The 25,511-nt window shown below is 36.2% G+C and overlaps 1 protein-coding gene across 9 annotated transcripts; it reads right to left on the bottom strand.

Moving 5' to 3' along the window:
• Positions 1-316: 316 nt before the first annotated feature.
• Positions 317-23,631, bottom strand: pou2f1b (POU class 2 homeobox 1b). 9 transcript variants are annotated; one of them, XM_051119302.1, is made up of 14 exons: positions 23,520-23,631; positions 17,852-17,917; positions 17,438-17,529; positions 15,567-15,746; positions 14,736-14,868; positions 14,549-14,640; positions 13,221-13,394; positions 12,874-13,015; positions 12,405-12,550; positions 9,976-10,158; positions 9,779-9,884; positions 9,352-9,694; positions 9,154-9,254; positions 317-6,848 (listed from the first exon to the last, which is right to left on the bottom strand). In XM_051119302.1, the coding sequence occupies exons 1-14, from the start codon at positions 23,563-23,565 to the stop codon at positions 6,556-6,558; spliced, it is 2,097 nt and encodes a 698-aa protein (XP_050975259.1). In that variant the 5' UTR covers positions 23,566-23,631; the 3' UTR covers positions 317-6,555. The 9 variants fall into 9 exon arrangements, with proteins under 9 accessions (XP_050975259.1, XP_050975264.1, XP_050975261.1 ...); XM_051119307.1 differs by having other exon boundaries at positions 9,166-9,254; XM_051119304.1 differs by having other exon boundaries at positions 9,976-10,155.
• Between the last annotated feature and the right edge of the window lie 1,880 nt (positions 23,632-25,511).

The raw sequence follows: 25,511 nt of genomic DNA, 5'->3' as shown, positions 1-25,511 counted from the left end.
ACCTTGCAGACCCCAAACTTTTGAACAGTTGTGTATTATGTATGTTTGTACGTATGTATAGATAGCTTTTTTTGCTATAATACAGGATATTGAATGTTAATGCAAGGCATGAACAGATCATTTTTGATATATTCTATGAGACAATTTAAGTGCTGAACCTATGTCTGGAGAGGTAGTACTATTCTACATTTTCTGTGTAAAATAACATATTTTGTGTGTACGGCTGTAAAACATGAGGCTAAAAATAAACAAATTAATATAAAAATCCACAACTTTATCAACAAAATATAGCAAATATTAAAAGACCAAAGACATGTTAGAATATTAAAACACTTGGAAAATGGTTTAATGATGTTTACAACAAAAGAGAACTGTACAGTTACAGTAAAAGATTATCTTTATATATATATATATATAAAAAACAAACAAAATACAGCAGACAAATGCATCAAATCTACCATGTATCCTGATTCACATACTTATATTCTACACAATCATTCAGTTCTAAGCTACAGCGATGTAGCCGTTTAGCGTTCAGTCTTGGGTATATGTTCGCTTGATAGCAGGCCACGAGTGGCTCTAGAGTTCAGGTCTGTAGTGATACTCAGAACCCAACCAATCATCACTATTACAACAGTGAGTTACAGCGTTCTGAAGGGAGATACAGAAGTACAATCTACAGTATGTGACAGGGTGAAAATGGAACACATTCCTTGAGCTTCAGCTGTAGGAAACATGGAAATGAGAGTATAGAGAGGGATTTCTTTTGAAATCAGTGACCTACGCATTATGTACACATTTTTTTTAACTCAACCTTTTTTCTCTTTTGTTTCAAAAACAATAAGTTGGGCAGTGAAACTGATATCACATACATCGACACATCCAAAAACATACAAAAATACTATTTCTTTAACCTACAGTAAGACAGTTTTGCAGTTAAATTCCATGCTGTGACAGAAAAAGAGCAACAGATCCAACGAACAAGAAAACTAAAAACGACAAACTTCGTTTTTTTTCCCCATAAGCATCTCAGAAAAATACCAAAATATACATCTAAGCTTTGGAATTACTGAGGTTAGGACTACTGTCAGAGCTGGGTTCTGTTTCTTAATACACAAGCTGAAGGGTTTGGGAAGGAAGAGGAAAAAAAAAAACAAACAAACCAAAAAAAAAAACAAAAAGAACAGAGCAATCTTTGGTATCTGCATTTGTAAAACATTTCATATTTGGATATTTTTGCTTTGGGATAGAGCTTATAGTTGCTTTCGACCCTCCACTCGGCATAAAACTATTAAGATCCATCTGAAAAGGGCCTCGTCGCACAGACGCCGCCCTTGCGGGATGGAGGACAACGATGCATAGTTGCACAGCTGATCAAACCAATTGAAATCATGATCGTGGAAACAGCAAAGCTAGATAAAAGACATCGACAGAACAGCGAAACCACAGCACCGAAAAGACGACTATGGCGAGACGTTGCATGTTTTCTATAGACAATCATAGAAACAGTGTTGCCTTGCTGCAGCCACAGAGTGGGACTCCAGAGGACAGTTTATCCTGAGCAGGTTGCAGTGAGCCCAGGACAGCCTTCAGCGTGTATTAATAAACATCACCCAGCCCGTGAGGGGTTACTTTAAGTCCTTTCCAGAAGCCGGCAGAGGTGTTTAGCTTCCTCTTTCTACTAAACCCCGCCCACTTGACCACGAGTGACCAATGATCTAAAACCACAAGCTGATGGTTGAGGCAGGGCACTATAGAAGAGAGAGTTTAGTCCATACAATCACTTTGAAAGTCTTTGGTTACCACTGAGAAGGTGAGGAACAAGCAGACCACAAACCCAGAAGAACAAACAGCGCAAGCCCTGCAAGGGTTAGGGGTATATAAACACGACGATTGTCAAATCATAAAAAAGCTTTGGTGTAAAATTAATAAGGAGCTATAATGTTAACTTAAATTTGTATTAAAAGCAACATATAAATAAGTGGGATGGGTTTCTAATATGCACAAGCTTGTTTGGCCTTCTGGGTATCCATCCGGTTCCTCACTCCAAACTTTAAACAGTCATCTGCAGGCTTCTGTTTTGGAACATTATTATTTTTTTGAAGTAGATTAAAGCAAGTTTTTACTCAGTTTCGAGTTATAAATGAGGTATACAACAGCTCCTTTACTCAGACCAGCTCTCGCTCGGCTCTCTGGTGCATGACCTCTTCTGCATCTATCCTATTTTGTCACTAGACCGAGGGTCTACGGCGGCAAAGCCCGCTACAATCGAGAAACTATCCAATCACAAGTCAGAGCATCCACACACGCCAAAATCAAGTGCCAAAAAGGATCCGCAACAAAGCTGTTGCCAGGTTCAACATCTGCAGATAAATCACATCCGAAACATCTCATGAGCACACAGGTTAAAAAAAGGATATCATTTACAGCCAAGTGGTCTTCGCATCCAGTGATGTGTGATGCTTCCTTATATCCACTATAAACAAAAAATCCTGTTTTTCCTACTAGGCCAGTCAAACGATTAATCGTGATTAATCGCATTGAAAGCGAAAGCTTGTTAACATAATTTATGTGTGTGTGTGTGTATTATGTATATATAAATATACACATATATCTAAATATGTGTGTTTATATATACATAGTATACACAATACATACATATATACTATATAAACATTTTTGTATGCGATTAATCGTTTGACAGCCCTATTTCCTATCAACGAGTGTCACTAAAAAGTCTCACTTTTAAGATATGATGTCAGACAGAACCTCTCTAGAGTTTTATCTTTCAAAGTAAATGCACCACTAGCGCCCCCTACATATCAGCTGGAGTTGAGTTATTAGTAAAGCTTTTAACAGGTATCCAACCGGCTTGAATTTTACCTACAAAATAGGTAGCAACACTTCCAAAATATCACAAAACACAAATAAAACTCACAGCGTTATTTTCATGGTTGATATGCACCATGTGAGTTTTGACATTGGTGCATGCTCGGTTGCATCCTCTTTCACACACGCACACGCACACGAATTCACAACCAAACGAAGTCATCTCTCACATCAACATGTTACAGTTTGCTACAATGCGTCAAACTCTGAAATAATAGTAAGGCATAAATGATAAATGCAAGTTTTTGTCAAACTAAGAAAGCCAGTGACGTTGCTCCCTCATGATATACAAAAAAAGGCATAAAGTAAATAAATTCAAATGATTGGTAAAGATTGTTAAAAAGCAACAAATTAAATTCATAGAAAGTAAAGCAAAATCAAATTACGAATAGTTTGGTGCTTGTGTCAATGAAAGCTGGGCGCTTTCCTTTAGGAGCACCATCACAAGCCCCTCCCACTCAAACAAACCACATTTAAATGTGGGCGGGACACACAACAGCCACTCCCACATCGCAAGGGCGTGGTTGCAATTTTTGGTCTTGACTTTTTTTTGTATTTTTTTTATTTTTTAGAATAGCTATAATATAAATGAAGTCATTTTTTGTTTGTTTTTTTTTTTCCTTTTAGTGAATAAGCATGACAAAAACACTACATTCAAACTAGATATTAGTTCAAATATAAAATATGAGCATCTTACATAAGTGAATATATATAGAATTTAGAAAAGAAGTTCTCTAATCTTTGAGTCATTCCTCAGATAAATATATCAGTAACTCCCCACAGTCCCCGGCGACTGCCGGGTTGTGACACTAATGCGCAAAACAACACATAAATCTACACGTCCAGAGAGGCTACGTTGAAATTTCCGGACAGAACCAGCGGAATGAGCAGCAACAAGACCCAGCCGCAAAGACAAAGGCTTTTTTTTTTTTTTACTTTGGCAAGTAGGATAACAAAATATTCATTACAAGTTAACCTGGACATACCCTTTAAGTAGTAGTAGTAGTACTTGAAATAGCAGTAGTAGACTTATGTGATATTATTAGTACAGATTTTCCTGTTATACTTTGTTTTACACGTTGGTCATTTTAAAAAATGAACTGTTAGAAACAGCGTTTGTACATTCTGGAGTTGACTACTGGTGTCTTTTGCTTAAAGTGAACCTTCCATGTAAGTGCTGCTGAGGTATTTCAAATCATATTAACAATAAAACACAAAGCGTCGCTAACAAACAGTCGTAACAAAAATGAACAGGCAGGGCAACAGTAACAGACGAAAGGAACATTAAGGGGACCTCTTCGTCACAGAATTTAAAACGTGAGAGTGTTAAAAGCAACGCTACGCATGAAACAATGCTCTAATTCTCCCAGAATGCCTGTCTCCATCATTCATTATCAACAACAACAATAAAAAAAGCAATGTACCAATACTAAAAATCCACCTTCTTGTCATATGAAGCCTTTTCAGATCCTTTTGCACCTCCACAGGTTCTTCTGGATTTAAATTAACTGTTTGGTGGACTCTATTGCTATCCATTCGTCGAAACGCAGCATCGATGTTGAGTCCTACGAGATCACATCCAAAACAAAAGACTCACCAAGAAGATAAAACAACGAAATGAAGGACACAGACTCCCAAAATCTCAACAGCACTTAAACACAAGGCCCTTAAGATTCTCTTTGGATCGTTAAATGCTTGGATATCGAGAGCTAAAGCAAGTTAGCGCTGCGCTAGAGAAGCTATACTTCTTCATAAAGCTGAACACGATTCGCTGGACAATGCAAGTCAAAAGAGCAGGGTTTAAAAGAAGTGTAAGAGATGGTAAAGTTTGTCAGTAGTGAGTAGTGAAAGTGTGGTCAGCATTGCACTGGCCCACACAGGCACAGCAGCTAGTGAGAAATCGACTTTGGTTCAAGCTTTACATCATGGCTGCATTACATTGGTAGGGAAAAACAAAACAGACCATCCGGCTAAAACCCCTTAATTAAGTTCTCACCCCTTTGTAACGGATATTTCAAGCCCGCTAATGTCCTCTACCATATAGGTTGGGGGAACAAAGAGCTTTGCGTAATTTAGAGACGGCCCTGATTTCTGGATCTGGCACCTTGTTACTACAAAGAAGGGAAAATGTTCAAAAAGCCTGTCAGGTAAGAACACACTCACATCCACATTTAAACAGAATGGGAAGACGACTCTCCCGTTTTTCTCTCAAAGTTGGCCAGGAGAAGGGACAATCCCAAACAGGTCCTATGCTGTAGCATCACGTCCTGCTCTCGCCTCGGGTCTATTTGGTTGGTCTCACTGACGCTACAAAATTGAGGAGGGACAGCCATCTCAAAAAAAAAAAATAAAAAAAAAAACCCTATGTTTTCGTCTTTGGAAAAGATCAAAATATTGCATTATATTTCCTGTGGTCTACCGAGAGCCTTCGCTCATAAATATTTAGGCTTAAACTACGCTACAGTAGCAATATACAGCAACAGGTATAACAAAGATTTTTGGTATATCTTGAAATAGAGGCAATACAAAGACCTCCGAAATAAAGACCTCTTAAAGCATGACAGACGTTCTGCTAAAAACCAAGCAGACTGCAGTTCTCAAATCCAGTTTTTTGGTACAGATACTGTGCACAAGTAGAAAATCAAAGACCCTAAAAAACAAAAACAAACTTGAACATCATCCACCTCATCGACTTTGTCTCGCTTGACCTACACCTTCACAAACAGGTGGTGATACCGTAAGTACATCCCATGTTAGGAAGACCTTGAGGAGGTTTACCTTACGTGGTTACGCAGTCCTGACGCTAACGCAAGAGTTGTGAGCGCTCTCTCAAAATAGACTGCTCAGTTACCGTCGCCCACGCTGAACAACTCCTCCTTGACGAATCATCTCGTAATTCGTTAAAGCTTTTAGTATTAAGTGAGCCCGTTACTGGGTCGTTACTGGGATTCAGACCCAGACTAGTCTTTTGCTACTACAACATGATATGAAAACTATCTGAAAGTGTTCCACTAGAAAGAAGGCCAGTCGAACGATTCCTTAAAGCGATGAAACCGCATCACAGCCACTTATTACTCCATTTAAAGCCTTGTAACCACAAGATACTGGACATAAAGCTAACCCATTGTTTGACAAAAATAAATCATGTGCATCTAAAAGGACCGGAACGTCTGTAAAGCAGAATCTCCAGTGAAAAGAGACGAGATCGTAGACACAGAACGTTTTTCTACAGTGAGGAAGAGGAGGTTACTGTCAGCAGTAAGAAGGTATCATTCAACACAGAGTAAACAAAGTTTTTTTGGTTAAAAGCATTTCAGAAATACCTCTGAAGAAGAGGTTTCGTGTGAAAATGGGAGAAAGGAGCGAGTTCGCTGCACGAATATGTCTTTGCGTCGCACAGAGACTTGGCACAATGTCCAGGGAGGTTTTTGCTCTCCTGATGCAAGCTCTGTGGAGACGCCAACATTCGCTTACGGTTGATTTGGTTGACGTCAACCCATCAATGAGGTCCAAACATCGCAGATTAGGTTGTAAAAGATATGTGAAAAGTTAGAACGTACAAACTTAAAACATTAAATCCTATTTAGTAGGTTTGTTTTTGGTGGTAGCAAGAAAAACTTAGAAAGAGGAGAGGGGTGTAGGACAGGAGAAGAGTGGGTAAAGCTTTCACTGGGCCTTAGAGGCCGTGGTGATGGTGGAGGCGGGCATATTTGCTGTGGTAACAGCGTTCTGATGGGCATCGGCGGTGATGTGCAGGTTGAGGGCTCCGGCGGCACCAGCGGCCCCTCCCGCAGACACCAGGCTGACCGGGTTACTGGCGAGCAGCGACAAGTTCTGAGGGTTCAGAAAGAGCGGTGCCGTCACGAGGTTAGGGGTGCTACCAGCGCTGGTGTTGGCAAACAGCAAGTTCCCGCTCCCATCCAGAGATGTAATGGGCAGAGTGCCACTAGACGCCAGAGCTAAAGAGACAACAAAGAACATTTTAACTTCAGGTGTTCAAAATACTGAAACATAGAGTAGTAGCATATGCACAATCAAATTTTTAGAACAGAGATACAGCGATAACATTTTAAGGGTTAGTTCATCCAAAAAAAATAAAAATTGTGTAATTGATTACTCACCCTCATGTCGTTCCAAACCTGTAAGACCTTCGCTCATCTTCAGAACAAAATTTATTTTTTTAAGAAATCTGAGAGCTTTCTGAACCTGCATAAACATTCAAGGCCCCAAAAGGTAGTAAAGACAGTAAAGACAAGACAAAATAGTCCATGTGATATTAGTGGTTCCACTGGTGTGAACACGTCAAAGACTGAAATAGAAGAGAAGAAACTGTTGAATAAAGTCCTTATTTGTTTTCCTTGCGCACAAAAAGAATTATTGTATCTTCATAAAGTTACAGTTGAAGTACTGATATCACATGGACTATTTTAACGATGTCCTTACTACCTTTCTGGGCTTTGAATGTGATAGCTGCGTTTCTGTCTATGCAGGTCTTACAGGTTTGAAACAACATGAGGGTGAGTAATTAATGACAGAATTTTTATTTTTGGGTGAACTATCTCTTTTAGATAAAAGTCATCTGACTGTTCTTCACATAGCTAGCTTCTTGCATGTTCATTTATGAAAAGTTTACACACACCTTGCAGATTCCACAAAATGTGAATTACTTTACCAAAACAAGAGGAATCATACAAAATGCATGTTATTTTTTATTTAGTACTGACCTGAATAATATATTTTAAGATGTTAACATATAGTCCACATGAGAAAATAAGTTGAATTTATAAAAAATGACCCCGTTCAAAAGTTTACATACACTTGATTCAGCTGCTTTTTGTTTGTTTGTTTAGTGATAGTTGTTCATGAGTCCCTTGTTTGTCCTGAACAGTTAAACTGCCCACTCTTCTTCAGAAAAATCCTTCAGGTCCCACAAATTCAGCATTTTTGTGTATTTGAACCCTTTCCAACAATGACTGTATGATTATGAAATACATATTTTCACACTGAGGACAACTGAGGAACTCATGCATTCAATGCTGGAAAGGGTTCAAATACACAAAAATGCAGAAAACCAAAGAATTTGAGATACCTGAAGGATTTTTCTGGGAGAACAGCAGGCAGTTTAACTATTCAGGACAAACAAGTGACTCATGAACAACTATCACTAAAAAAAAAAAGAAGACAACACAGTATTAGAATCAACCGTAAGTAACATTTTTAACGGGGTTATTTTTATAAATTCAACTATTATTTTCTCTCATGGACTATATGTAAATGTCTTTTATGTGAAATGTCTTATTTAGGTCAGTACTAAATTAAAAAAAAAACAAACCAAAAAAAAAAAAAAAAACATGCATTTTATATGACCCCTTTTATTTTGGCAAAATAATTAATATTTTGCAGATTCTGCAAGGTGTATGTAAACTTTTGACCTCAACTGTATTTTAGCTAATTTATGCATTCAGCTACCAACAAAGGTGTAGTACTATTATAGACCATTTCACTAGATGTAAACAACACTGGTCCAGAAGCACTTCCTGTTTTTTTGTTTTTTATTTTTTATTTTATTTCACATATACAAATACATCTTAAAGGTGCTAATGTAACATTTTCATCCAGTCAAATGTTATGTTGGTTGTATTTTTTTGTGATGTTTGTGTAAAGTTTAAAAAAAAAGAAACAGGAAGTGTATCGGGACCAGTATGTTTACATCTGACGAAATGGTCTATACACTTTTTTTTTTTTAAATGAAAGGTCTATTTTTGAAAAAATAAGCCTTTTTATTATGTTAGCAATTATACTGATCAAATCCAATTAATACTAATCATTAAAAATAAAATTATTAGTAGTAGTATTATTAAAAACCATTATTAATTTTATTTGTACAATTTTCTTTTTCTTTTCATGTGTTTATGTGCTCTTTTTAGATTAATTATGTATTATTAAACAATAATGAAGTACATCTATTATTAAATGCTTATAAAAAATATTCCACAAAACATTATGCACTTAAGTCACATCAACAAAGTCAAATATAAAAAGGTTGCTGTGTATGCAAATATGTTGTTTGCAATATTTGCATTGCATGCAAATTACTCATTTACAATATTAGGATTGTATGCAAATATGCTGAATGCAGAAAGGTCTTGAGAGTGTAGTGTGACACAAGTGCCACTAAAACATGTTTAAAGACATTCATCTGGCTGCTGATGCCAAGATTAATAAGCGCATGCAGAGCCATATTGTAAATTCAAGTGTACTTGCCGCTCCACACACCTTGGATCGTGGCCAAGGTGCTGTTGCTCATCAGTGCTGGACTCAAAGCGCTTCCGAGACCACCGGGTGCCAAACTTAGAAGAGCTCCACTGCACAGGAAACACCAGAGAAAAGACCAAAATTAGCATTAAACACACAGATGTCCAACCACAAGTTTGAGGTACAGAGAACTACAATGACACTCACCCAGGAGTGAACTGCGACGATGCCATGAGCCCAGGATTGAGGCCTGCGGCTGCAGCCATGGCGGCGATGCTGGCGCTGGTGGGCAGCTGGGCGGCTCCTTGCAGAGCGGCTGAGAGGCTGGGTGCCGCCACCATCACCTGCCCAGTGCCCAGAGTTGTCGCCAGGGAGGAAGGTGCCTGACTTACTGCCGTCAACGTCTCCTGAGCTGAAGTGTGCTCTGAGGAGGACGTCTGCGCTGCGGTGGGAGAAGGGCTGAGCGAAGGAGAGGATGCTGCGGTGGTGATCACAGGTGCAGTGGAGATGACCGATGCAGTGTTAGTGGTAGCCGAGCCAATAGTTGTGCCTGAAGAAACAAAAGGCTCTTTTAAACTGTGAGGTGAACATAGGAAAGTTTCATGTGTGCTTTAAGGTTTTTTTTTTTGCTTACCAGTGAAACCGACGCTGGAGACACTAGTGCTGGTGAGAGGCAAAATTGGGTTTACAGTCATCGTAGTCGGTGTGTTACTGGTCACAAGACTCGCTGTACTCGGCACCTGAAACATGGGGAAGAGGATGGGTTTAGTACGGTTTAACCAGTCAGATCTGTTGGGTTGAATGAAGGGAGGCAGTTTGCATGTCACGTACCAGAGCTGTGGTGGGAGGGAAGATTGCTTTGATAGGAGTGCTGATGGCGCTGCCACTGCTGGGTGGGTTGATCCTCTTCTCTTTCTGTCTGCGGTTACAGAACCATACTCGGATAACCTCTTTCTCCATGTTGAGCTGGTCCGCGATCATGGTGATCTCCTCAGAGGTAGGTTTTTGGTTCTGCTTGAAAAGGGCAAAGGCACAAGAAACGCCCTTATGGCAAAAACAAGTCACAAAGATCTACAAGCCTGCAGTCCACGGTTTGAGGAGGTAATAATTCAGCTGGGAAACTGAAGTTGACAATAAAAAAATGTTTAAACAAGGGTCTTCGGATGCGGGGTTCCTTAAGGAAGGGGCTAAATGTTGTGTTTCTGTAGTTTTTAATGTAGTTTCTCAGTTTCACATTACACTGTATTACTTTATTTTTGTTATTTATTATAATTAAAATAAAATTATTATTTAATAATAATAATAATAATAATAATTATAATTATTATTATTATTATTATTATTATTATTATTATTATTATGATAATGTAATAAAATACACTACACTACACTTACTACTAATAGCATCAAATAATAATTTAATATTAAGTAGTACTAACACTACTACAAAAAACAACAATATTTTAATAAAAAAAATTGAACATTTTATTATAAAACTGTAAACTGAATTAGAGGAAACTATTAATATTTTAATATCACAAATAAATAGATAATTGTATTATAAAAATATTTTTACTATTACTACAACTGTTAATAATGTATGGATTACACATTTGTTTATGAAAACGGAATTACAATTTAATATTAATAGTCTACAGAATAAATTATTTTTAATACAATTTTAAAATAATATAGAACAACAACAATAATAAACTGCAATATTAATTTGTGTACAATTACAAAAAATATGAATGAGTGGTAATAATAAATTTCTCTAATTCAGTGTATTGTATTATTTTAAATGTACATTAAACTAATATTTTCTGTAATGTATACACAGATTTATATTGCATTTCATTATTGTACTTTTGTTAAAATAATAATAATAATAATAATAATAATAAAGCACAATTAAAAAATATTACAATACACTGAATTACAGAAAATATTATTGTTATAATAATAATAACAACAACAACAACAACAACAACAACAACAACAACAACAACAACAACAACAACAACAACAACAACAACAACAACAACATTTTCTGTAATTCAGTGTATTGCAATATTTTTTTAATTGTGCTTTATTATTATTATATTATTATTATTATTATTATTATTATTATAACTATTATTATTATTTAGTAAAAACTTAAAGTACACCACTGCTACTACTACTAATAACAATTCATACATTAAAATAATACAATACACTGAATTAAAAATTAGAAATTATTATTATTATTATTATTAATTATTATTATTATTATTATTATTATTATTATTATTATTATTATGTAGTAATAAAGCAAGTACACTAATAATAATAATACTAATAATAATAATAATAATAATAATAATAATAATAATAATAATAAGCAATACAATTCAGTGTAAACTGAATGAGGAAATTATTAATATTTAAAATGTAATTGAAAATGTTAGTATTATGAATTAAAAATTAATTGAATAAAAAAAAAATATTTTTTCATAAAAAACTGAATCACAGCTGAATATTAATGTAAAGAATACATTATTTTTTTTAAATGATTTAACAACACAAAGTACAATAATAATAATCATAATAAAAATGCAATATATTCGTGTAGAAATTAGAGAAAATATTGGTGTAAATAATATTAAATTAATGTACATGTAAAATAATACAATTAATAAACTAAAATACAGAAAATATTACTATTAAGTAGTAGTAATAATAATAAAGTAAACTACTACTACTACTACTACTAAAGCATACATTAAAATAATACAATACACTGAATTAAGAAATGTAGTAATAACGTAATAAATACACTACTACTACTAATAATAAATATAACAAATAATAATAATAATAATAATAATAATAATAAGTAAAAACGTGTAAACTGAATTATTAATATTTAATAATGTAAATGAAAACATTAATATAAACAAAAAATGGAATTAGAAAAATGTGTTATTATTAATAATAATAATAATAATAATAATAATAATAAATTTATTATTATTAATCTTTTCATAAAACCTGAATTGCAATTTACTATTAATAACGTAAATAAATTATTTATTATATTAATAAAATATTTTTAAATTACAATAAAATATAATAAAATTACTGAAAATATTAATTGCATTATTAATAAACACTAATTTAATATTTAATTGATAGTCCAATCACATTGTCAAGATTTTCCACCAGTAAAACATTAACAACATCTCATCAAATGAGCTCTGATGTGAGATGTCGCTCACCTCCAGAAAGCTCTTTTCTAAGGCCACTCTGATGTTGGTCTCAATGCTGGTCCTCTTCTTGCGGCGGCGGTTTAGACCCTCTATGCCCAGCCCAGGCGAGCCAAGAGAGCTGGGACTGGACAGGGCCTGGTCAGATGTCTGGTTCTCTGCACAAACAGCGCGCACAAAAGCACAAAGAAGGAGTGATATAAGCACCTGTCCCAAACAGCACTGCAGATGTGCCTCAGAGCATCAGCTGTACTTAGGAACATTACTTCAGAACAAGATTGTCTTTATATAAAAAAAACGACAGGCGCTACACATACAGAAAGGAGAGCCGAGACCTGCAGTACCCTTTAGGTACTAAAGAGGAATGCAGCAACAATCTTCATATCCTTTCTAACATTCTTCAAGATATACAACGTTATTTTGAAGAGAGGACGGCAAAGGAGAGAGAATAGGAATTGCACAGAGCAGAGAAAATACATACCTGCATCATTGAGCCATTTTTCAAGCAGAGGCTTCAGTTTGCACATGTTTTTAAAGCTCAGGTTCAAGGCCTCAAAGCGAGAAATGGTGGTTTGGCTGAAGTCATTTCCGTAAAGTTTTCCCATGGCAAGGCCAACATCCCCCTGTTACAAGCAACACAATAAGATGAAGGAAGACTTAACCTCTGAAAATGTCAGGTAGAGTCACCTAATGAGTCTCAGCTACAGGACAGTTGTCTTCAAATAATTAGAAATAAGTGACAGATGAACTCTTTTGATGATTAAACACCATCAGAGATGTTTGAACAGTGAAATCAACAACAGATTGCAATAAGACAAATGTATTTACCTGCGTGAAGCCCAGTTTGATACGTCTCTGTTTGAAGGTCTTGGCAAACTGCTCAAGTTCCTCCAGGTCGCTGGGCTCTTCCAGGCTGGGTGTGTCGATGTGCTTTGGTGTTGTCTGGCTGTGAGGAAGGGATTGGATGGGGGTCGCTGCTATCGTGCGTGTGGGTGTAGCAGGCTGTGAAGTGTAAGGAAAAAATTATGGAGATGAACAAGGCAGCTGGCAGATTATTTTTTTTAAGGAAAAAAAAAAAAAAAAAAAAAAAGTCCAACTGAAAATTAAACAAACTTTTTTGTGAACTACATTTTTCATGCATCTATGCTAATGTTTAAAAACTTGGGGTGAGTCATTTTTTTAAAGAATACTTTCAATCACTAAGGATGCATTAATTGTACTTAAAGCGGCAGTAAAATATGGAAGGCCGTTTCCGCCACTGAAAAAAAAACAACTGAATTTTTCAGAAAAAAGTCAGAATTGTGAGAGAATTTGCCCTTTTCTCTCACAAATGCGAGTTTATATCTCGCAATTCTGACGCAATTGTTTTTTTTCTAAATATTCAGGGGTCCCCCCCCCTTTAAATTACTTACAACTCACAATTCTGAGAAAGAAAGTCAGAATTGTGAGATAAAAAGTCGCAATTTCCTTTTTTTAATTGTTTATTCAGTGGTGGAAATGGGCTTCCACAGTAAAACATTTGCAATGTTACAAAATACTTTCTATTTTATATAAACACTGTTCTATTTTATATAAACACTGTTCATATATATATATATATATATATATATATATATATATATATATATATATATATATATATATATATATATATATATATATATATATATATATATTAGCACAGCTGTTTTCAACATTGACAATAAGAAAAAATGTTTCCTGATCAGCAAATCATCATATTAGAATGATTTCTGAAAGATTATGTGATACTGCAGACTGGAGAAATGGCTTCAAATTCAGCTTTGCCATCACAGAAATAAATTACATTACAAAATATAGAACATACACAGTAAAGTTATTTTTAATTGTAATATTTCACAATGGTAATGTTCTTACGGGAGGTTTTTTGTGAAAACAAATGCAGCCTTGGCAAACATCAAAAAAATAAAAATAATAATAAAAATTAAAAAAAAAAAAAAATCATACCGACCCCAGACGTTCAACAGTAGTGTACTTGGAATCAGTAATAGTTATTTTAAATGTTTTAATCACAAAAATAGCAAGAAACTCTAGTCACATTGTTTTTGTTTTTTTTTCACAAAACAATCTAGATCATGTAAAAAATGCATCCAGTGGGTTTATGTGATGCCCCTGACCTGTGTGGCAAGTGTGATGCTTGGCTGGGTCTGCAGGAGGTTGGCTTGGCTTTGAGGTAGTTGAGTTAGAAGGTTCTGGGCCTGCAGGAGACCTGGTTAAGGCAAGAGGAAAGACGAAACAATCATACAGGCTGATCACATTGAGGGATGGAGAGATCCAAAAAGGTTAAAATGACACAAGACTTACTCTGCTGGCCCTGTGGTGTCTGCGAGATGATGAACTGCGCGGGCTGCAGCTGTGTTGCGATGGGGTGGCCCGGCTGGACCAACACAAACTGCTGCAGGTTGAGGTTCTGCTGCTGTTGCAGCTGCTGTAACTGCTGTTTTGTTCCATACAAACACAGAGTGAGAAGAACATCAGTATGCATCACTCTACCAGGGCCACCAGTTAAACCATGACAACCTCACCAACTGACCCTTCGCAAAGATCCGCCACCCCTCATTACTGTTTCTATGTCTGACAAATCATGGCGCTCTCACGCCACGTTCTCACTCAATGAAAAATACATAGCGGAGCAAAGAGAAAACTGACAGCGTGCTGACATAGAAGACAGAGCAGGTTACTTTAGGTTTCAGCTTTCAAATTTTGTCATTTTTTAAGAAATTCAAACAATAAATACAATTTTGTAGCTCTTTAATGTGTCATGACAGATTGCTGTAGTGCCTCATTTGAACCAATAATCTCGTCCTCTTTACTAGTTACAGTATGATATTATTGATTTAATAATTTCATTTTGGGTACTTCTCCATACACTTGGAATTCAGATGCAGCTTCTTTCATTTAAATAGCTGAAGGGCATAAAGAACAAAATCCCATTTAAATCCCTTATAATTTGCTTAAATATTAATGTTAATTAAAAACACATTTTGGTTCTGACACTCCAGACATTCTCAGGGCGAGTCAAAATACTGCCAGGGCAAAACCAAATTAAAAAGCAAAAATCACGTTGCTACAGTCAAACGAAACAAGGCCATTTCAGTCCTGAGACTCGGATGAACGAAAATTCGTCTCTCTTACAGGTGTGATCTGGATGGGTTGGGAGAGGGGGATCTGGGTGATGGGGGTGGCAGCGGAGGCAGAGATGCTGGCTCCTGTAGTGCTGCTCTGCTGGCCGGCTGAATGCTGCACCGCTGCTGCTAAGAGCTGAGCCTGAGCCTGCTGCAGCAATAACTGCTGCTGCGCTGGAGTCAAAGTCAACTGGAAAAAGAGAGAGAGAGACAAAGAAACAAAGACAGGAATTAAGTTAATCTCTAATGACCACATCTGTCACTAAACTCATTTCCATAAAACTGTCAAGATGGAAATTAACCCGTTATTCACAAAGCCTTACCATGGTCTCCCTGTGTGTGTGTTTATTTAATAAATGGCAGTTGCAGATGTTGCTATTGTCGAAATGCGCTATTAACAGTTAGCCATGACTTAATTATATTTATTAAAGGGATGGTTTACCAAAAAATGAAAATTCTGTCATTAATTACTCATCCTCATGTCGTTTCAAACCTGTAAGGCCTTCATTCGCCTTTAGAACACAAATTAAGATATTTTTGATGAAATTTCACAGCTTTCTAACCGTTTCTAACGCAACTGACACGTTCAAGGCCCAGAAAGTTTGTAAGGAAATCGTTAAAATAATCCATGTGAGTTTAACCTTAATTTTATGGATGAGAAGAAATAGTTGAATAAAGTCAAAAAGCAAAAAGCATTCTCATAGCTCCATAAAATGTCACATGTACTATTTTAACGCTGTCCTTGCTACCTTCCTGTCCTTGAACACGGTGGCACCTTTGCTTGTCTATGCAGGGTAAGAAAGCTCTTGGATTTCATCAAAAATATCTTAATTTTTTTTCAAAAGATGAACAAAGGGGTTACCCCTTACGGGTTTGGAACGCCATTAGGGTGAGCAATTAATGACAGAAGTTTAATTTTTTTTGCAACAGAACACAGTAAAATTTCTGTGCATCACTACATAAGCTTATATGTATATGCCATATTTATAGTTTGATTGTAACAAAAATGCAATGAGAAGTAGTCAGTCTGCCTTCGCTCTCAAACCTTTTAGGTGTTTATACATGAATAGTTTATAATAAATGTATAATATACTGTTAATTTCTATAAGCAACAGATTTTAAACAATAGTTGTTGTGATTCATCTAGTGGCCAGCTGGTTTTATTCATGGCTCATAACTCTTCAAAGACTTTTAAAGTAAAATTAATGGGGAAAAACACTTTCAGAGCCAACACCACTAAAAAAAAAATGCATGCTTTTTTCTGGTTTAATGTTCCAGTTTGTTGGTAGAAGCAAATAAGGATTAATTAAAAATTTACCTTTTGCACAATCTATATGGAAATGAGGGCAGAGAGAGGAAATACAGATGAAGACCATCTCAAAATTCCTTTCCAAAATCAAACATGTTTTGTTCGCTGCTTATGCATGGTGATATAAATATACCGCAGCCTTCTGAGACTTCAAGCGGAGAGCAAAGCGGGTATGCTAATTAACGAAACTGTTATGCAGTACATGTAAATTCTGCATAGATTTGCATATTCTCAACCATCTGTTTCCGAGCAACTGCAGAGCAGCTAATTAGCATATGGGGCCCAATCATTTCCCCTGTAACCAGGAGATAGCATGTTGTGCTTTACATCTCTAATCTTCAGAGTTGAGACAAATCCCACGCATTATTTTCAAATAGACACAACAATGCATGGCATCAGGTGGAAAGCCTCAACAGTCACTCTGAAACATGATAATCAGACAAGCAGGTCAAGACAGTGGCAGTTCAGTGACTCAGAAACGGGCCCTGGGGACATCTTTAAATTCCTATAGCCTTTTCATCCATGTCGCAGACCGCAAATGTGTGTGTGAGCTCAGAGGAAAAAGATTATACCTGTTGGAGCAAGGCCTGTGCGTGTGCGTTGGTGATTGCGCTTGTTGTTTGCACAGTCTGCCTCTGAAAGTCCAGTCCATTTGTTTGGGCACCTGGAAGAAGAAAAGCAGTCACATGCCACAATAGATCAGAGCCAAACAAAAAAGTCTTTTCAAGCACGTTATTCAACTCCATGGCCTTTCTTATTCCAAACTTTTAAAAAACATTCCAGGATCTATATTGAGAGACATTGTCCTACACGTTCAACCTCAGTCAAAGCTGCACAAGTGACCCTTTACAATTTAAAATTGTGAACTGATACTCTCACTCACTCGAATGTAAAAGAAAGCTGTGTTGGAAAGATCAAGGCAAAAGATCTGAGAAAATACACAACATGCAAGTCCATAAAGATTCAACGGTTCCTTGGGTACTCACCAGTGTTTTCGTCCCCGCTCTCCATTGCACATTTACTTGTTTCCGATGGATTACTCATTCTAGAATCTGGAACAGACAGAGGAAGGTCAGACTTTCAGTTTCTCTTCAAAGACCGATCATTCAGTGACTTTCAAATGTGAGACAACATCCTCATCATTTAAACAAATTCCAATTTTTGCTTTCAAATCATACAACCCAGACTTGAATATTCCTACTTAATGTTATTGACTAATTAACAAACCAAATATGTTGACTACTCAATTCTAGAAAGCACTGCATCACTAGACAGTAAGACAGATCTTAAAATATTGTTGCAGACCGCAAACATCACTCACCAGCAGTTGCTGCACCTGCCTTGTCAAGCGTCTCTACGAGCATCACAACAAACTTAGCACCCCTTTCGCAGACAACCGTCAAAAGCAAAGAAGTCTCTGTGTAACTAAACGGTTTGGAGTGGAAAAACAACACACGTGCAGAGCAGAGCAGAGCTAAGCTTCACTGAAACTGTGGCTGCCTTTCTCTCAGTCTCTCCGGCTTGCTTGCTTGCTCTCTCTCTCACTCTCGCTGTGCCATGATTGTCATAACAACTAGAGTGTGAAGAAGTTCGTTTTCATTCTGGAACGGAACAGAAGCGAAGCGGCTGCCAGCGCCGTAATAAAGCATAATCAGTATGCAGCTGATTAAAGCCATATGCAAATCTCCCTCACTTCATTAGCCGAGCAACACTTTGAAGTCCTGCAAGCAATTCATTTCGCACGGCGCTCTGAGAGCTTTCTCCCTAATTTAAATGTTCATAAATATTTATCATCTCATTAGCATATTAATTGGATCGCTTTGGAGGGAAAAAAGGAGGAATGGAAAAAAAAAAAGTCCGGAGTGTCAATGCACAAGCCCAATTACCTACAGAGTGCTGGTTAAATTAGGTGAAACAGGTGAGCTTTCTGTCAATGCGATCAAAGCGCAACAACCGGCGAGGTCTGCATCTGGACATAAAGACGGCAGGTTGCATTTGGAAGCATTTCTTACACATTCTAAGCACCAGAGGTTGCGGACGGAGCTGTTCGGGAAGTAAATTACTTGCCATTCTCCACCATCCTATTCACAAAGCCCCTTGTGGCCCAAACACTTCACAGATCAAATTCCGTGACTTCTGTAGCCGTATTGTCTGGAAAAGAACATGAAGTCTGCTTTGCATATCCAGATTAACTGTGCACCTCATTAACTGATATTTTCAGATCTTGGCCTAATTGCAACAGAGATTTACATATTAGAACAAAGATCTGACAGAGTAAGCATAAAGAAATCAGCCTATCCGAAAGTACTGCTGACATTTAAAATACTTTTTCGAAGTGCTAAACTTTAGTCAGACAAAAGTAGGATTACAAGAGTGACGTACAAGAGTTGCGTAATCCAACAAAACAGCCTACTTTTATAGGTTATGTGTTATTTTTTATTTCACCAAACAACCTGCATGAAGACCATGTGACTACTTAGTTAAATGGCAAAACTAACCTGAAGAGTAATATTCAAATTAGCTAAAAATACTTAATTTAATGCAAATATTATACTTTTCAAACAGGCATTTGGGGCATTTTATGGAAAAGAGGACTGTATTCAGCACAGAGCACAAAATAATTTCAATATTTCATTACGAGCAAGCAGGAACACATAACACTATTCATATTCAAATTAGGCATTTGAAAACACATTACATTTGAGTTTCAGAGAGGAACTGATGAAAAATTAAAGACGCTTGATAGTATGATGGAAACCATTCACAGACCACAATTATTTTCACTCGTATATTATCATTTAAAGGAGAAATCCACTTCCAGAAAAAAAAAAAAAAAAAAATGACAGATAATGCCCTTGTCATCTAAGATGTTCATGTCTTTCTTCAGCTGTAAAGAAATTATATTTTTTGAGGGAAACATTTCAGGATTTTTCTCCATATAATGGACTTCCAAAATGCAGTTTAAATGCCGCTTCAAACAATCCCAAATGCGGTTGTAAACGATCCCAGCCGAGAAAGAAGGGTCTTTTCTAGCGAAACAATTGGTTACTTTCATAAAAATAATACAATTTATATACTTTTTAATCTCAAATGCTCATCTTGTCTCACTCTGCCTGAACTGTTTTTTTTTCCGGTTCATGACAGTTAGGGTATGTCGAAAAACTCACATCTCATGTTCTCCCTCAACTTCAAAAAACAGACTGGGTTGGTAATTTTGCAGTGATGTAGGATGATTTTGAAATGATTTTTGAAGTTGAGGGAGAATATACGATTGGGGTTTTTCGACATACCCTAACTGTCTTGAGGCAGAATACACAGAGTTCAGGGAGAGCGAGACAAGATGAGCGTTTGAGATTAGAAAGTCTTTAATTTTATTTTTTTAATGAAAATAACAGATCGTTTCGCTAGATAAGACCCTTCTTTCTCGGCTGAGATCATTTGAAGCCGCATGTAAACTGCATTTTTAAAGTTCAAAATTGGGGCACCATAACAGTCCATTATGTGGAGAAAAATCTTGATATGTCTAACTCAAAAAACAATTTCTTTACGGCTGAAGAAAAAAAGACATGAACATCTTGAATGACAAGGGGGTGAGTACATTATTTGTACATTTTTGTTCTGGAAGTGGACTTCTCCTTTAATATGACAAAACCATTTAAACCGGACAGCATGAGAAAACAACAGGATGTCACGCCAATATGCCACATATTGTTGTACATAATTCTCAAAGGCTGGCAAAAACCACAAACTCTTACTTGATTTTAGGTCTATAATCATTTTAATTAATACGTTAGCCTGCAGGGACTGTTTCTACATGTTCACCTCAGCAAAGCATGAAGAAAAACGCAAGCAATACAGACAGATGGTCAAAGAGAGACGCAAAATGCCATGAAGTTTCGCTACTATGTTTGAAAAGTGTCAGTTACTACAAAAATAAAAGTATGGATTCATGCAGGTAATTTACACTATCGGTATGAGCTGTGGATACATGAAACTAACAAGTTTCAGCACGTTATTGTCTCTCTAGCCCTACGCACACTGCAAATGTTATCAGTTTAAAAGCAGGGTCTGTTACACCTGACTCTTTCGTGACACATCTAAAGTCAAACAATCACATGCTAATTTAAATTAAAACTCACGTAGTCAGAGAATTCATGTTAAATAGAATTAACGAAACACAAAACCATCTTCACTGTAAAAAAATAAATAGTTGAGAAAACTTCTTAATGCAGTTAAGCCTTAAAGACTTTAGAGTTCTCTCAACAATAGTTTTATAGTTCTCAATAAAGATACTTTGTTTAGCCAACATAAATGTGTTTGTTCATGCAATGCTGGTTGTCTTATTTTGCCAATACAAATATTCTTGTCACAGCAACTGAAACAACAATTACTGTCGTTAAGGTCTTTTTTTATGTATCAAGTTTTTGTTTATTTACAAATGATGAACAGTGAATTGTTATAGAAACCTTAATGGATAACTTAGTCTAATATGTAGACAACATTGTTTTTGTTTGTAAAACATCTTACAAGACTAAGATATTCAGCAAACATATAAGAGGTTGAACATACTCTAGGCCTCAAAACTAGACACACAAACCTCAAGAACGGTTAACAATGTTAAAAAGATGAGCTCTTCACATCACAGTGGAACAAATAACTAACAATAATGACAAAACAACAACAAAAGGTTTAAATTAAGTCAGCAAACAGCAAAACAATAATCTGTAACAGTAACTGCATCATTTATTCATGCTGGGAACTCACAAAGCCTTTACATTTCAACAATATGAAATTCTTCAGACTAGTTGGGACAACATTTGGGGCAATTTTGTTGGTCTGACAAAGGTTATGTCGTTTCAAGAGCATTTTTTAGTATTTGAGACTCAAAATGTTTCGTAAACTGGAAAATATGCATTCGCATTTTTTACAGTGTTGAGGTATGTTTCTCTTGTAGTGAGACATAAGGATGACATAACAGTTAGCTAAAACAAAATCTAAATAATAGATGAAAACTTTAGAATTTAAAATTAGAAATGGCACCTTAGTAAATTACTGAAAAAAAAAGATTAAATTAGAGCTAAATATGAATATTAAGCTCTAAATTAGCAACATAAATAATAAAAATACAAAAATTTAAATTTTGAATATAAAAATAAAATCTTAAGCAATAGGAAATATTGTGAAAGAATATAATCATTGCTAAAATAATTCTGGCATCACTTTAATTAAAGCAGTGATACACCTCTTAGTAATTAGGTTTTTAGCACACCAAAATGTAATAAACAGAATCCAAAACTTCAGATTTCATAATCCTCAATGTAACCACAAAATAAATGACAAATTTCACTTGTCATACATCTATCCGACTTTACCCAGATAAAGCAATATTTACCACAGAAAGCTTTAAACTGCCAAATGTGGACTGTAAGGTATTACAAACATTAGCATTATGGATTTCTACAAAAAAAAAAGCACTGTGAAAAACGCTATATGAATAAAACTAGCAATCATGAATTTGTTCTGAATATCAGCTCAGCCGTAGTTCTGATTATAAATATCTTGAAGGTAGATACAAGACCACATCACCATTGAGAGTTAAAAGCAATTTGATAGCTAAAGCACTAATTTGTCACAAGAGAATAAAAATAGTAAAACTGACTTTCTTAGCTGTTCACGGATGATGAAACACAGTTAAATGACTAAATACACAAGCGTACTGCTTCTGGAACAATAGTGGAGAAGCTGTGCTCTATATGAGGATCGCCTATTAGACTAGCAAATAAAGCTGGCATAATGCCTGCATACATCTCCTTGAGCAGACAGGCTGATACAATGTTACAGAAACACCGGCTGCGCTACAAAGTATCAATTTGCAACAACTGTACTGGATACATTGTATAAACTGCCGTCAGAATTCCATTTTGGCACGTTCCACCATCCTTCGACAATGAAATGGATTCATTCTGATAGAATATGCTGAACAGCGCATTCTGAGCTCTAGAAGGCCCACATGAATAACATAACAGGGCTACACGCCTGCAATGGGCACAAAAGGCAAGAGAATAGGCATTAAAAAAAATCACGCCGTGTCCTAACTGTACACCAAGCAAGCCCCAGCTGCTGTGCTCTTTCATATTTTTACCGTAAACACGTTGCGCAGACGCCGGCTGATTGCGAGCGAATGAATATTCAAAGCTTTATATGTGGGATTGGCTCACGGCACAATACAGCAACACAAAGCCGCTGGAGTAGCATTAGCCGCTTAGCATGAACACAGCAGCCTTTACTTATGATTAACTGTAAAATTCTTACAAGCTCTGACCGGGGACAGTGCAAAACCCCGCGAGCTGTCGCCGATTATGACTAATAAAATATGCAAAGCGGCGATTTCTCGGCGGCGGTATGAATATGTAACGCTGCTGCTCTAATCACACAAAGGAGGCATTTTTCCTTTAATTTGCCGTCGCACTGCATCGCCAGTTTCACCGTCGCACAGACAGAGAATTATTCCCCGATACGTTTATTTCAAGGTGGCATATGATTGCAACATCGGCGTTGAGTATTTTGTTTACGCTTTCCCTACCGCGCTTTTCTGGCTTGAGAGAAAGAGTGTTTGAATATGAATATGAATATGTAAAATGCAGTAATGATTACCTGGTCCTGAACTCTCATCTTGACTCGCTGCTCCTCCGTCCGCCATTTTGAATATTTAAGCCCAAATCCTCAAAACACAATACAGAGGCTCACCGATGCACTCACTCACAGCATCAGCATGGCAGATCTGAGAGTTCCCATCAGTGCGCCTCAACTCACTCAGAAAAACATCCACGCGAGACGCTGGATGACATTGATCGTGAACCATAATTACGCTTTTAACTTTTAAATACACTTTGGACACATGCAAACCTTGCGTGCGTTATTGTTCATGTGCAAAAGAACGGGAGAAACGGATAAAAGCTTTGCTTTGTGGACAACGTTGTGAATTAAAAAGAAAAAGAAAAAATCTTGAAAAAAAAAACTTTGTTATATGGAAATTTATCGAAATTAAAAATTAACAGCAAACAAAGAAATGAATGGGTGGTCTGTTTTACCACAGACGCAAGAAATATGTTTGTTTCACGTTAATGCAGACATTACGGTTCAGTGGCTGATATTGCAGACATTTAATTTGTATTGAAGACAATTGTACACTGTTATATTATTGTTTTTTTTAAGTCTCCCTGTTCCAAATTCATTTTAATCACAGTTTTAACCACATCTCACCTGTTTTGTAAAAACTATATCATTCAAATCTTAGTAAAATAATAGCACATTCTGCTACAAGTTAATATATAATAAAATAATACAATTAAGTAATAATAAATAAAGCTGTAGAACTTATACAGTCATGTGAAAAAGTTAGGACACCCTATTGAATTCCGTGGTTTTCTGTATCAGGACGTTGGCAGGTCTTAAAATTTGGAAAATAAATCCTCAGATAAACATCATCACATGACATATCACACTGTGTCATTATTTATTTAACAAAAATAAAGCCAAGATGGAAAAGCCATGTGTGACAAAGTTAGGACACCCTATGAGTCAATTGCCTGTAGATCCACTTTTAGCAGCAATAACTTGAAGCGTTCATTTTCTGTGACTTTATCAGTCTCTCACATCGTTCTGGAGGAATCTGGAGCACTCTTCTTTTCAACGTTGCTCCAGTTTATTGAGGTTTGTGGGCATTTATGCACAGCTCTCACCATAGCATTTCAGTCAGGAGCTCTGGACTTTGACTGGGCTATTGCAACACCTTGATTCTTTTCTTTTCAGCCATTCTGTTGTAGATTTGCTGGTGTGCTTGGGTTTATTGTCCTGTTGCATGACCTAATTTTGGCCCAACTTTAGATGTCGGACAGATGCCCTCGCATTGGAGTCTAGAAGAACAGCATTTATCAGAAACAGAAGTCTTGTAACATTATAAATGTCTTTATCATCACTTTTGACCAATTTAAAGCACCCTTGCGAAATAAAATTATTAATCTCTATAATCTCTGGATCTTTCTATTCTTTAAAGAATCCTGAAAAAATGTACTCAACTGTTTTAATATTGATGATAATAATAATAATAAAATGTTTCTTGAACAGCAAATCTGCATATTATAAATAAGATTTCTGTAGGATCTTGTGACACTGAAGACTGGAGTAACGATGCTGAAAATTTAGCTTTGATCACAGGAATAAATTACATTTTAAAATATATTCAAATAGACAGCAGTTATTTTAAATAGTAAAACTATTTCACAATAGTACTGCTTTTGCTGTATTTGGGATCAAGTAAATGCAGCCTTGGTGAGCAGAAGAGACTTTAAAAAACATTAAAAATCGTACTGTCCAAAAACGTTTAACTGATAGTGTATTATGTACTGAAATCTGCCGAAAACAATAACAAGGCTTAAATGAAATAGCTTATATGGAAAAGATGAGAGCAAGTCTATTAACTAGAACAGCTGAGCAGTAAATATAAACTTTTTGTGAGCATGCTGTCTGGTAAAGATGAATAGTTCTTTACCAAATGGAAAAATGACTTGTTCACAAAGTGCCTGTAATTTCAATTATGTCTCCTGCAGTACCATCTGCTGGTCTTGAGTGGCAATGCACCACAGC

Source organism: Labeo rohita, chromosome 9 (genome assembly GCF_022985175.1).
Source record: "Labeo rohita strain BAU-BD-2019 chromosome 9, IGBB_LRoh.1.0, whole genome shotgun sequence".
Taxonomy (NCBI): domain Eukaryota; kingdom Metazoa; phylum Chordata; class Actinopteri; order Cypriniformes; family Cyprinidae; genus Labeo; species Labeo rohita.
Note: the sequence above shows the minus strand (reverse complement) of the source record. Positions and strands in the feature narration are given on the sequence as shown.